This window comes from Oreochromis niloticus, linkage group LG3 (assembly GCF_001858045.2).
Source record: "Oreochromis niloticus isolate F11D_XX linkage group LG3, O_niloticus_UMD_NMBU, whole genome shotgun sequence".
In the NCBI taxonomy this organism is placed as follows: Eukaryota; Metazoa; Chordata; class Actinopteri; order Cichliformes; family Cichlidae; genus Oreochromis; species Oreochromis niloticus.
The window spans coordinates 68,211,511-68,224,884 of record NC_031967.2 but is presented as its reverse complement, the minus strand read 5'-3'; the positions used below and the strand labels follow the sequence as shown (position 1 = coordinate 68,224,884).

Below are 13,374 nucleotides of genomic sequence, written 5' to 3'. Positions count from 1 at the left end.
ATCTGCACACATTTAAACAGGAGGTCAGGAAATGTTTACAGCTACAGGAAGAAAAGAAAAACATTCAAGAGTAACACGTTTAAACTTTATCGATAAACAAACCGATATAAAAATTAAATAATAAATAATCTTGACGTGTTTAAACTGAAGAGTCTCCTTCATGGAGGAACAAGTTAAGGCTTCATAGATCAGAGGAGGAAACATGTGACTCTGCAGCTCCATGTAACACATTTCTCTTTGGTTTCATAATAATATCAGATTATTCAGTCACTCAGTTCTAGCTGATAAATGGACCCTGAGCACTTTGTGTTGTGTTTGTGTTGTCAGTCAGTGTCTGTAATTATTGTGTAACATCTAAACATGAGGATCAGTCTGTGAGTCTGACCTTACAAACAGCTGAACCTGAAGATGGAACAAACTCACTGATTCTGATATTGTGACAGAGACAACACTGAACTCATCACTGTGAACAAACTGAGACTGACAGAGAAGATGTTTGTAAAATGAAACTAAATGGGTTTTTTTTTTTTTGTTGAATATCACTGATGTTATTCTTAGATTTGCAACTTGTGTTTGTTTGAATGATGAAGTCCTGAATGTTCCACATAGAAATAAGGCAAAAGTGTAAATAACACTGTTTAAGAACATAAACTCTTCCACTGAGATGAGCGACTAACCTGGAAACTAAAACAAACTAATAACTAATACTGATGCACACAAACAAACAAAAACAGTAAATTCAAATCACCGACAGCTGACTGATGTCTGTCCTCAGATCATCTTCTGAATGTTCAATAACACTAAATGAAGTCTGGCTCAGCAGGAGACTCAGACTCCAGGAGTTCAGCTGTAAAGAACTCACATTTCAAACAGGCTGCAGTTCAGCAGGAGGCTGGTATGAATCCTGACTCTACGGTTGTTTATGTTTTCTGCAGATCAAAAATCCAGCAACAGCAGCAACAAGAAGCACAGCAGAAACTGACAGACCAACAATCAGTCCAGCAGATCCTCCTGTCTGACCTGCAGGTGAGAAACAGGTGTGAGGTGTCAGCTGTCAGGTAGGTGATGAGTGAAGAACAGAACAGAATCCATTTCCTCTTCAAACTGCTGTCAGACATTATCTACTGCACTCTGATCACATCACTCAGACCAGCTGCTTTCTACAAAGTCTCATCAACAACATCTTTAGAAACAAACAACAACCAGGAAGCAGCTTCACCTCTGATCACACACACACTCAACTCTACTCACTCACCTGGAGGAACAACATGAAGGTAGATGATGCTGATGAGCTTCAAACTGGGTCTCTCTTGGTTTGGTTCTTTTTGGGCAACACGACACTCGTATGTTCCAGTATCATTAATCGTCACATCCTTCAGAATCAAAGACACGTCTCCATCCTTCATCTGTCTGTCCTGCAGATCCACCCGGTTCTTAAAAGATGGATGCTGCATGTCTGGAACAAACTGCTCATCCCGGTAAAAAAGGACATATTTTGTTCCCAGGTCAGCTCTGCTCCAGTTTACTGCTATAATGTTGTTTGAAGCTCGACATGTCAGAGTGACATTCTGTCCAGATTCAGCTGTGATGATTTTCTGGTCTGAAAGAGGAAACAACACAGAGCAGAGAGGTTAAAGGTCAAAGTACAACTGTTTACTTTGACAGCAGCTACACATATACAATTATTATTATTATTATTATTATTATTATCTATTTTCTATAGATTTATACTCCAGTGTTTGGTGCCCCTGAAGTCCTCAGAGAGGTTCGAACATCAGCACAAGATGATTTTGAAAAGAATCTAGAGACCTATAGTTTCTTGTTTTTACATAATGATTTGAGATTAGGGCTGTGCGATATGACCAAAATCTCATATCCCGATATTAAGACATCTATCGTCCGATAACGATATAAATCACAAAAATGTAACATTTTCTGTAAATTCTGTGAATCTCGGGCAGCTCGACTTGCGTGAAGTGTTTCCAGCTGGGCGTTGCGTACCTGGAGTCCAGTGTTTTAGACATAGGTTGTAATGGCCGCTGTTTTCTTTGTGAGTATTTATTACACAGCGTGCTGCGGGGAAAAGCCTGTTCTAACGTTTGAGTCTAAGGTTTATTTTTTAGCACCTGACGGCTCTTTTTTGCTTCTCATCCGTAAATACTCTGCATCTTTCACGTGATTCAGTTTATTTTGAAAAGTCTCAACAGGATCTTGAGCTTTATTGTGAAAGGTTTATGTGGAAAATAAACAAGCAGACATGCGGTGGTTTTACCGTCGTTGTTGCTAACGACAATGCATAAAAACAAGCGCTTGTCCGTCTGTAGTGTGGTTATATTAAATATAAGAGAAAGAGAGAACTTTAGGAAATTAATATAGCCACTACAGTGACCATCAAAATAATGAAAAAATATTACCGTAAACGTTTATTTTGCGACACCACGAAACAAACGATAGCGTAAAATGAAACGATAGACGTTTTTATATCGTCATCCGATATATATCGTTATATCGAACAGCCTTATTTGAGATCCTGCAGCTTCCACAAACAACAACATGTGCTGATAATAAGTGAACATAATGTGTGAGAGAAAGCAGCCTCTCATTATAAGACACTGTGAGTCTCTGCATGCTGCCTTTATGGAGCTACAGCTGTTTGTATCCACTGAACAAAAAGCTTTGTAGCTGTATACTGACTCCTGACACTACAACACATCACACTGACACACACAGCCTCCTGTTTCCTTCTCACACACAAAGAAACAGTCAGTATGAAAACTGGTCTCAGGGAAATATTTTTAATATGCAGCCAATACTTCCTGTTTTATGTCAAAGTTAAATCTCACCTGCAGAGACGAACACGGCAAACATCAAAGTGGAGCAGAGTGACGTAATTACAGCAAACATTTCAGTGTTCTCGATCTGACTCTTAGCTTTTTCTAAATGTCTCAGTCTGTCATGAGATTAAAATTTAGGCTTAAAAAAGCAGTTGGATCAGTAACGTTTGTTTTCAGGAAGTTGTGTCATTGTGACGTTTGGTACGCTGCACTGCGGGGTCGAGCAGAAACAAGTGCGTCACAACAGAAGAGGTGAAGTCGAAAGAAAGTTTTATTGCTTCAGTTCTTGAACCATCCTGGCAGGAAAGATCTGAACCTGTTTCATGTGTCAGTCGTCATGTATGAACAGTTTGTGTCTTTGAAGCAGACGTTTGTTTTGTCTCTGCACCGAGTTTGTTTCCCACAGCAACTTTCAAGCTCACATCCTGCTCCACCTCTTCCTGCTACGATTTAGCTTCAGCTCCGAGGTCGGAGGTCTGTGTCTGCCGAGCAGCTTATCAAACAACACCGCGACATAACTCTGACCAACCTGAGAACCAGCAGCAGCCTGCACCAGTTTACAAAACCAGTAGCCTGTGTAAATCACCAGTTCATCCAGTGCTGTCCAATTTAAAGAACAAAGACTCACCAGTTTTAGAATTTGAGGTTTTCTGCTAAGTTTCCTCCTTTTCTATGGAGGTGAATTGTAAACTGAAACCTTCAAACAGATTTTTTTAGCTTAAAAGACTAAAAGTGAGTTTTAGAAACAGAAAGAAAAACTTACTGTTGTTCTGAAGGACGTCTGGGACCCTCAAAGGCCTCTGTGGTCATCAGGGTGGAAAATCTGAAAGAAAATAAAACACATTAGATTTCTGTGTGTCTGTCACAGCTGCATCACAGACACGGACGTCCACACAGACCCCACCCAGCCTCGTGTCTCCTTCACACACACAGACAAACTGAATCAATATGAAAATAATTCTTTGAGAAATATTATTAATAATTTAACCAGAGTGACACTCAGTTTGTTTTCTAACAGTTAAATCTCACCTGCAGAGACAAACATGAAGACTCCATCAAACATCAGCAAAGTGGAGCAGAGTGACGCAGTTACAGCAGACATGTCCGTGTTCTCTGTTTCTGCTGATCTGACTCTTAGTTTGTCCTAAATGTCTGAGTCTGTTGGTATTTTCACTCAGTAACTGAACCTGAGTTTAAATCTGACGACACAAGATTAAATTTAAGGTTTAAACAAAGCTGAAAGTCACTGACTGTTAGAACAGATCTGTCGTTCAGCCGCTCGGTCAAACTCCACACTTACAGGATGCAACGTCTCGTACGGACGTGACGTTGGAGTGACGTTTGATGCGTTGGACCAATAAAGTTTGAATTATCGAGCAATGATTTCATGGTTCAGGATTTACAGGGTTAACGTCCACTAGAAAGGAAATGACATTTTAAATGAAGTCTCACTCAGTTTTGAAACAGTTTTTCTGTTCAAACATTTTTGTGGGTGGATGTTAACCAACCTGTAACCATGGCAACTGAAACTTTTTACCTAAAAGACTGAAAATGATGTTAGAAAACGACACAAACACTTACTGTTGTTCTCAAGAAATCTGTTAAATCCTCAAACACTCTTCTGATCATCAGGATGGAACAAAAATCCATATAAAGATAAAAAGTGTGAGGTTGGTATAATCCATCTGCTTTCTCTGTAGGTCAGAAGGAACCTACTGAAGGTTTATTCAACACAAGCAATTAGAAGAAATAGTAAATTAAAATACTCTGTGGGTGAACTCGACTGTGTACAACCAGCTTAACTAACCTGTCTATCGTTTTGCTTTGACTTCCTGTTTTACAGACATCTCTTTGCAAAACCATCCAACCGACAGTCGACCACAATTGCAAAGTGACAGACGAATTAAAGTAACAGGAAATGAACCTGTAGAGAAAACCTTCCACTCTGTCTGTCAGTTAATTCAGATAAACTTGTTCTAATAAATAAAGTCAAAGGTCATGACCTCCTGCACAGCTGTTCTGGAGAACTTTGTCCACCTTTGATTGTCTTTAAGTTGTGTTGGAGCCACAGAGAGCAAATCTTTGTTCTTTATGGAGAACCAGTGAGGCTGTTTGGACTTTCCTATGAAACATCAGTGCAGGAGTCTCTCAGTACATCTGTTTACAGTGAGGGACAAAGAAGCAGCAGAAACACACACAGAGAAAACATGTAGAGACAGACAGCAGCAAATAGTCTGCAGAGAGAGAGCATGCAGCGCTGCAGCACTTCCTGGAAATCACATGATTGTAATCACCTAAACAGCTAAAAGAGGTCATTTTAAACACTTAATGTTGTTCTGAAGGGTCTCTGAGACCCTCAAACACTCTTCTGATCATCAGGATGGAAAAACAGTTTTGGAAGTTTTATTCCACACAAAGAAAAGGTTTTTGAAAAATTAAAATAGTTCTTTAGAAAGCAACAAGTTCAAATCTGTGAGTAAACTGCACTGTGCTCCAGACCAACTTCCTGTTATCTCCCTTTGACGTTATGTTTATGTCACACAGTGGAAATTTGTATTTATCTTGTTTTTATTCTGATTTTTAGTGTTTATTTATGAGTATCGTTTTATTTACATGGTTTTATTCTGTTTCTATTGCATGGTTTTTAATGTTTTATGTGGCATAGTTTTAATCCACTGTGGACTGGCTACACATGGGACAAATTAGCTGATAGGGACCACCTGCTGAGGCATGGGTGTGTCCAGAGGTGGCCTATCAGCTGTGTAAAGACCTTTCAAAAGCAGGCTAGCTGAGCACTGCAGGAGAGAGGCCCCAGACTGGAAGGTGAATGCTAGATGGCCAGCGTGATATGGCGACCCAGTCCTGACCTCATGGAACGGCAACAGTAGGAGACAATGCGTGTGATTGGCAGCAGGGCAGAGGTTTACCTCTGCCTGCATTTGTGAGTAGGGTCTCTACTGTTGTTTACTGGGTGCAGCTGGGTTGGGAGAGGGTCGCCATGGCCATGATCCAGGGCCGCTTCTGGGACCATTGTTCTGGCCCCTATTTGTTTTTTTACAGGACACCGACGCAAGGGGAGCTGTGGCAGTGGTCGCATGATGGATTCGGGTGCTGAACGCAAGCTGGGCTGGGATCTGATGGGCCAGTGGAAGGACAAGAAGATGGAGGCTCTTCCTTGTCTGCCGAAGACGAGGCTGGCATGGACTCTGCTTTAAAAGGAATTGTGTTGCCAATGGCATTAACCGCATATACAAAGGCGACCAGTGAACCTCTCTCTGCTGATGTCGTTGCCCCAACTTGTTTAATATAAGTTAAAGTAATAGTGTGGTAAGTTGTAACATCTGCATTATTGTTACAACTAACCCAGACTGTTGCTGTTACAACTGACCCAGACTCCTATAGCCATGAACTAGCTAACATTACAGCCAACGGCTAAAACATTAGCACTAAAGACCTACACAGAATATATCCCCATAGACATACAAATAACGTAATTTAAGTTTGATGGGTTTAACTGCAAAGCAGATAATGCTATTAGAAATTGAAATGAAGTAGAAAAACTTACTTTTTGGCATACAAATGACTTTTTTTCGTGTTAAATTGTCTGTGTTTGACAAAATGTGCTGATTTAATTTGAGCGTCAGCTACACTTATCAAATGCAGGATTTGTTACTCAGATATGTGAGCTTACAGCAGGTGGAAACAGATGTGGCTGCTAATGTGATGGCACTGCAGATATAAGACGTGTCTGTATAGACATAACGTCAAAGGGAGATAACAGGAGGTTGGTCTGTTGTTACTTGGAGCACAGTGCAGTTTACCCACAGATTTGAACTTGTTGCTTTCTAAACTATTTTAAGTTTTCAAAAACATTTTCTTTGTGTGGAATAAAACTTCCAAAACTGTTTTTCCATCCTGATGATCAGAAGAGTGTTTGAGGGTCTCAGAGACCCTTCAGAACAACATTAAGTGTTTAAAATGACCTCTTTTAGCTGTTTAGGTGATTACAATCATGTGATTTCCAGGAAGTGCTGCAGCGCTGCATGCTCTCTCTCTCTACAGACTATTTGCTGCTGCCTGTCTCTACATGTTTTCTCTGTGTGTGTTTCTGCTGCTTCTTCGTCCCTCACTGTAAACAGATGTACTGAGAGACTCCTGCACTGATGTTTCATAGGAAAGTCCAAACAGCCTCACTGGTTCTCCATAAAGAACAAAGATTTGCTCTCTGTGGCTCCAACACAACTTAAAGACAATCAAAGGTGGACAAAGTTCTCCAGAACAGCTGTGCAGGAGGTCATGACCTTTGACTTTATTTATTAGAACAAGTTTATCTGAATTAACTGACAGACAGAGTGGAAGGTTTTCTCTACAGGTTCATTTCCTGTTACTTTAATTCGTCTGTCACTTTGCAATTGTGGTCAACTGTGGGTTGGATGGTTTTGCTAAGCAGATGTCTGTAAAACAGGAAGTCAAAGCAAAACGATAGACAGGTTAGTTCAGCTGTTTGGTACAGAGATGAGTTCACCCACAGAGTATTTTAATTTACTATTTCTTCTAATTGCTTGTGTTGAATAAACCTTCAGTAGGTTCCTTCTGACCTACAGAGAAAGCAGATGGATTATACCAACCTCACACTTTTTATCTTTATATGGATTTTTGTTCCATCCTGATGATCAGAAGAGTGTTTGAGGATTTAACAGATTTCTTGAGAACAACAGTAAGTGTTTGTGTCTTTTTCTAACATCATTTTCAGTCTTTTAGGGAAAAAGTTTCAGTTGTCATGGTTACAGGTTGGTTAACATCCACCCACAAAAATATTTGAACAGAAAAACTGTTTCAAAACTGAGTGAGACTTCATTTAAAATGTCATTTCCTTTCTAGTGGACGTTAACCCTGTAAATCCTGAACCATGAAATCATTGCTCGATAATTCAAACTTTATTGGTCCAACGCATCAAACGTCACTCCAACGTCACGTCCGTACGAGACGTTGCATCCTGTAAGTGTGGAGTTTGACCGAGCGGCTGAACGACAGATCGGTTCTAACAGTCAGTGACTTTCAGCTTTATTTAAACCTTAAATTTAATCTTGTGTCGTCAGATTTAAACTCAGGTTCAGTTACTGAGTGAAAATACCAACAGACTCAGAGATTTAGGACAAACTAAGAGTCAGATCAGCAGAAACAGAGAACACGGACATGTCTGCTGTAACTGCGTCACTCTGCTCCACTTTGCTGATGTTTGATGGAGTCTTCATGTTTGTCTCTGCAGGTGAGATTTAACTGTTAGAAAACAAACTGAGTGTCACTCTGGTTAAATTATTAATAATATTTCTCAAAGAATTATTTTCATATTGATTCAGTTTGTCTGTGTGTGTGAAGGAGACACGAGGCTGGGTGGGTCTGTGTGGACGTCCGTGTCTGTGATGCAGCTGTGACAGAGACACAGAAATCTAATGTGTGTTTTATTTTCTTTCAGATTTTCCACCCTGATGACCACAGAGGCCTTTGAGGGTCCCAGATGTCCTTCAGAACAACAGTAAGTTTTTCTTTCTGTTTCTAAAACTCACTTTCACTCTTTTAAGCTAAAAAAATGTGTTTGAAGGTTTCAGTTTACAATTCACCTCCATAGAAAAGGAGGAAATTTAGCAGAAAACCTCAAATTCTAAAACTGATGACTCTTTGTTCTTTAAATTGGACAGCACTGGATGAACTGGTGATTTACACAGGCTACTGGTTTTGTAAACTGGTGCAAGCTGCTGCTGGTTCTCAGGTTAGTCAGAGTTATGTCGTGGTGTTGTTTGATAAGCTGCTCGGCAGACACAGACCTCCGACCTCGGAGCTGAAGCTAAATCGTAGCAGGAAGAGGTGGAGCAGGATGTGAGCTTGAAACTTGCTGTGGGAAACAAACTCGGTGCAGAGACAAAACAAACGTCTGCTTCAAAGACACAAACTGTTCATACATGACGACTGACACATGAAACAGGTTCAGATCTTTCCTGCCAGGATGGTTCAAGAACTGAAGCAATAAAACTTTCTTTCGACTTCACCTCTTCTGTTGTGACACACTTGTTTCTGCTCGACCCTGCAGTGCAGCGTACCAACCGTCACAATGACACAACTTCCTGAAAGCAAACGTTACTGATCCAACTGCTTTTTTAAGCCTAAATTTTAATCTCATGACAGACTGAGACATTTAGAAAAAGCTAAGAGTCAGATCGAGATCACGGACATGTTTGCTGTAATTACGTCACTCTGCTCCACTTTGATGTTTGTCGTGTTCGTCTCTGCAGGTGAGATTTAACTTTGACATAAAACAGGAAGTATTGGCTGCATATTGAAAATATTTCCCTGAGACCAGTTTTCATACTGACTGTTTCTTTGTGTGTGAGAAGGAAACAGGAGGCTGTGTGTGTCAGTGTGATGTGTTGTAGTGTCAGGAGTCAGTATGCAGCTACAAAGCTTTTTGTTCAGTGTATACAAACAGCTGTAGCTCCATAAAGGCAGCATGCAGAGACTCACAGTGTCTTATAATGAGAGGCTGCTTTCTCTCACACATTATGTTCACTTATTATCAGCACATGTTGTTGTTCTGTGGAAGCTGCAGGATCTCAAATCATTATGTAAAAACAAACTATAGGTCTCTAGATTCTTTTCAAAATCATCTTGTGCTGATGTTCGAACCTCTCTGAGGACTTCAGGGGCACCAAACACTGGAGTATAAATCTATAGAAAATGGATAATAATAATGATAATAGATAATAATTGTATATGTGTAGCTGCTGTCGAAGTAAACAGTTGTACTTTGACCTTTAACCTCTCTGCTCTGTGTTGTTTCCTCTTTCAGACCAGGAAATCATCACAGCTGAGTCTGGACAGAACGTCACTCTGACATGTCGAGCTTCAAACAACATTATAGCAGTAAACTGGAGCCGAGCTGACCTGGGAACAAAATATGTCCTTTTTTACCGGGATGAGCGTTTTTTTCCAGACGACCAGCATCCATCTTTTAAGAACCGGGTGGATCTGCAGGACAGACAGATGAAGGATGGAGACGTGTCTTTGATTCTGAAGGATGTGACGATTAATGACACTGGAACATACGAGTGTCGTGTTGCCCAAAAAGAACCAAACCAAGAGAGACCCAGTTTGAAGCTCATCAGCAGCATCCACCTTCATGTTGATCCTCCAGGTGAGTGAGTAGAGTTGAGTGTGTGTGTGATCAGAGGTGAAGCTGCTTCCTGGTTGTTGATGTTTGTTTCTAAAGATGTTGTTGATGAGACTTTGTAGAAAGCAGCTGGTCTGAGTGATGTGATCAGAGTGCAGTAGATAATGTCTGACAGCAGTTTGAAGAGGAAATGGATTCTGTTCTGTTCTTCACTCATCACCTACCTGACACCTCACACCTGTTTCTCACCTGCAGGTCAGACAGGAGGAGCTGTTGGACTGATTGTTGGTCTGTCAGTTTCTGCTGTGCTTCTTGTTGCTGCTGTTGCTGGATTTTTGATCTACAGAAAACATAAACAACCGTAGAGTCAGGATTCATACCAGCCTCCTGTTGAACTGCAGCCTGTTTGAAATGTGAGTTCTTTACAGCTGAACTCCTGGAGTCTGAGTCTCCTGATGAGCCAGACTTCATTTAGTGTTATTAAACATTCAGAAGATGATCTGAGGACAGACATCAGTCAGCTGTCGGTAATTTGAATTTACTGTTTTTGTTTGTTTGTGTGCATCAGTATTAGTTATTAGTTTGTTTTAGTTTCCAGGTTAGTCGCTCATCTCAGTGGGAGAGTTTATGTTCTTAAACAGTGTTATTTACACTTTTGCCTTATTTCTATGTGGAACATTCAGGACTTCATCATTCAAACAAACAAAAGTTGCAAATCTAAGAATAACATCAGTGATATTCAACAAAAAAAAACCCCATTTAGTTTCATTTTACAAACATCTTCTCTGTCAGTCTCAGTTTGTTCACAGTGATGAGTTCAGCGTTGTCTCTGTCACAATATCAGAATCAGTGAGTTTGTTCCATCTTCAGGTTCAGCTGTTTGTAAGGTCAGACTCACAGACTGATCCTCATGTTTAGATGTTACACAATAATTACAGACACTGACTGACAACACAAACACAACACAGAGAGCTCAGGGTCCATTTATCAGCTAGAACTGAGTGACTGAATAATCTGATATTATTATGAAACCAAAGAGAAATGTGTTACATGGAGCTGCAGAGTCACATGTTTCCTCCTCTGATCTATGAAGCCTTAACTTGTTCCTCCATGAAGGAGACTCTTCAGTTTAAACACGTCACGATTATTTATTATTTAATTTTTATATCAATTTGTTTATCGATAAAGTTTAAACGTGTTACTCTTGAATGTTTTTGTTTTCTTCCTGTAGCTGTAAACATTTCCTGACCTCCTGTTTAAATGTGTGCAGATTTGATCTTGAATGTAACAGTGTGAACATTTATATACTTAACTTGACATTATTACAACCTGTGATCTGTGGAAGCTCAGTATCACCTCCTCTCAGAGGTAGGAGATAAATGATGTTTGTGTATGAGGTGTGTTACAGAGCACAACACTGTACACAGTTTTTCTGTGTTAACATCTTTGTGCCTAATTTATGGAACAAGCATGTTAAATGTTAATGAGAAGAGCTACAAGTTGATTTGTACTTTGAAATGATCAAACATTCATATTTCAGCTTCTGTGCTACTAAAACCTGCTGTTATTTTGCTGTTAATGTATCCTGTTCATATGCACATAATAAACATAATCTCTGAATGATAAACAAACCTTTGTCTGTCATTTCATACACAACATAGTGTTCAGGTCTTACCTGAGCATAGCTACAATATCAGCCATTAAGCAGATCTGTGAGGTAATGTCCAGTGTGTGAGTTTGTGGCCATTTCTGTTGTATCCTTGTGAGTTGTGATTAGTTTTGGATCCTCCCATTAATTAAGATATTAAGAGCACACTGTGGTGGAAATGTCAGCAGGGGCGATGGGAGGGTTGTAAAATGATTGGGGTTTATTTTAAATTACTTTTTGAACTTGTGGAATTAGATTAAACGAAATTTTGTTCACGTCTAAGTTATAAGAAATGATTTGGTTGATTTTTTTTGGTATATTTGATGTTTATTTTTTAAAGAATCAAGTCAGAATTGTGTTGTGAAACAAACCACCTGTTGCCACCCACGGCCGTTTATTGGAGTATTTTTGTTTTGAAACTTAAAGGCTGTGACAACTTTTTATATTTTCTTTTGCTAGATTGTGGGGGGTTGTTGTTGTTGTTTTTTACAGCTGATCTGTATTTTTGTATAAAGTCATGCTTCGGTAATAAACAACTCATTTCTAAAAACCTTGCTGAGCACATGGATCATCTTGAGGGAAGGATTATACTAAACATTTGCACTTGGATTGTAAAATGAGGAGAACTGGGGGATTTTTAACTTTCTATTTGTTTGTTTTGTTTTTCTCTGCTCTCTCTGCTGTGCTGTATTATGGACATGTGCTGGTTATTTAAATACATCACCAGAGGGTCAGGCAGGTGTAGGCAAGGACCTGTTGTCCATGCCTCTAAACTAAATACCTCATGATTCACCAAGTACTCAAATCATTTGAGGAGAGCTGCCATTACAGACGTTTCTACCCATTTCTACTAAAGTAAACATTTTAGAAGCAAAGACTGACAATTTATACAGAAAGCTGGTTCAGATTTCCTGTACAGGAGTAGCTGGGATCCACAGAGACTCATTGTGGAGGACAGCTGGGCTGTGGTGCATCGAGCCCAATAGAGTGACAGGGCAGAGATGAGATCTTTGTCTTTCTGGGATTCATCTGGAGTGGTCTAAGCATCAGGAGATTTTTTCTTTCTTGACACACAGGGAACATTCTTCTTGGATGTGATTAATTTTTAGGACATTTCATTGAGGGGTTGTTCTGGATGCCAGTTTAAAAAGAGTATTGAAACTGTACTTAAAAAATAATAAATAAAAAATAAACAGCAGTGTCCCTGGTTTGATCCCTGTGTTTCAGCTCACATCTGCCTCTCTCACTGATGGCAGAGGAAAATGTTGTTTTTTGGATGCTGCTTTTTATCTTTATGAAGCACAGACTTCAGCAGTCGAGAAACCTGACGCAGCGATCTCGGCTTAGCAAAAAATCCGACCACGGGCACCAAGCAGGCATCAACAGGATCCAGAAAACGCAGAGAGACAAACAATCTTGGGAACAATCCATACGCTGCTCGGAAGAAAGCTGAACAATTCCTTAGGGAAACCTTCAGTTTCACCAGTTTCGTCTACCCCGGCAACGATGACGCTTCCACTGGAAAGGTAGTGTGGGAACCCGGTATAGGTAACCCAGGATTTTCGATACAACTGGGGGCAAGTGTTGCTGCCCACCAGCTCCAACGACACAATATTTTGGACCAAAGGTTAGAAGTCCAGTAGTGTCTGGTGATCATGCCTCAGCAGAGACTTTGCTTCGTGAATGACGCAGGTCAGAAATAATATAAAGAGAAACTTGGGAGTGAC

The 13,374-nt window shown here is 40.1% G+C and overlaps 2 protein-coding genes across 14 annotated transcripts; one reads left to right on the top strand and one right to left on the bottom strand.

Moving 5' to 3' along the window:
* Positions 1-5,284, bottom strand: LOC109197622 (coxsackievirus and adenovirus receptor). 4 transcript variants are annotated; one of them, XR_002058705.2, is made up of 6 exons: positions 4,416-5,070; positions 4,135-4,251; positions 3,864-4,033; positions 3,598-3,657; positions 1,256-1,600; positions 1-1,020 (listed from the first exon to the last, which is right to left on the bottom strand). XR_002058705.2 is itself a non-coding variant. In XM_019353110.2 (3 exons), exons 1-3 carry the CDS (start codon positions 2,902-2,904, stop codon positions 911-913), a joined length of 516 nt encoding a protein of 171 aa, XP_019208655.1. In that variant the 5' UTR covers positions 2,905-3,261; the 3' UTR covers positions 1-910. The 4 variants fall into 4 exon arrangements, 1 of the variants encoding a protein (XP_019208655.1); XR_002058707.2 differs by lacking the exon at positions 3,864-4,033 and having other exon boundaries at positions 4,086-4,251; positions 4,416-5,284; XR_002058708.2 differs by lacking the exons at positions 3,864-4,033; positions 4,135-4,251 and having other exon boundaries at positions 4,416-5,276.
* A 340-nt stretch (positions 5,285-5,624) lies between these two features.
* Positions 5,625-11,626, top strand: LOC109197621 (coxsackievirus and adenovirus receptor). 10 transcript variants are annotated; one of them, XR_003218874.1, is made up of 7 exons: positions 5,625-5,775; positions 5,895-6,161; positions 7,439-7,551; positions 7,716-8,103; positions 8,311-8,370; positions 9,679-10,023; positions 10,255-11,626. XR_003218874.1 is itself a non-coding variant. In XM_019353093.1 (3 exons), exons 1-3 carry the CDS (start codon positions 9,064-9,066, stop codon positions 10,362-10,364), a joined length of 516 nt encoding a protein of 171 aa, XP_019208638.1. In that variant the 5' UTR covers positions 8,611-9,063; the 3' UTR covers positions 10,365-11,626. The 10 variants fall into 10 exon arrangements, 1 of the variants encoding a protein (XP_019208638.1); XR_003218873.1 differs by having other exon boundaries at positions 5,633-5,775; positions 5,848-6,161; XR_003218872.1 differs by having other exon boundaries at positions 5,632-6,161.
* The last annotated feature ends 1,748 nt before the right edge of the window (positions 11,627-13,374 follow it).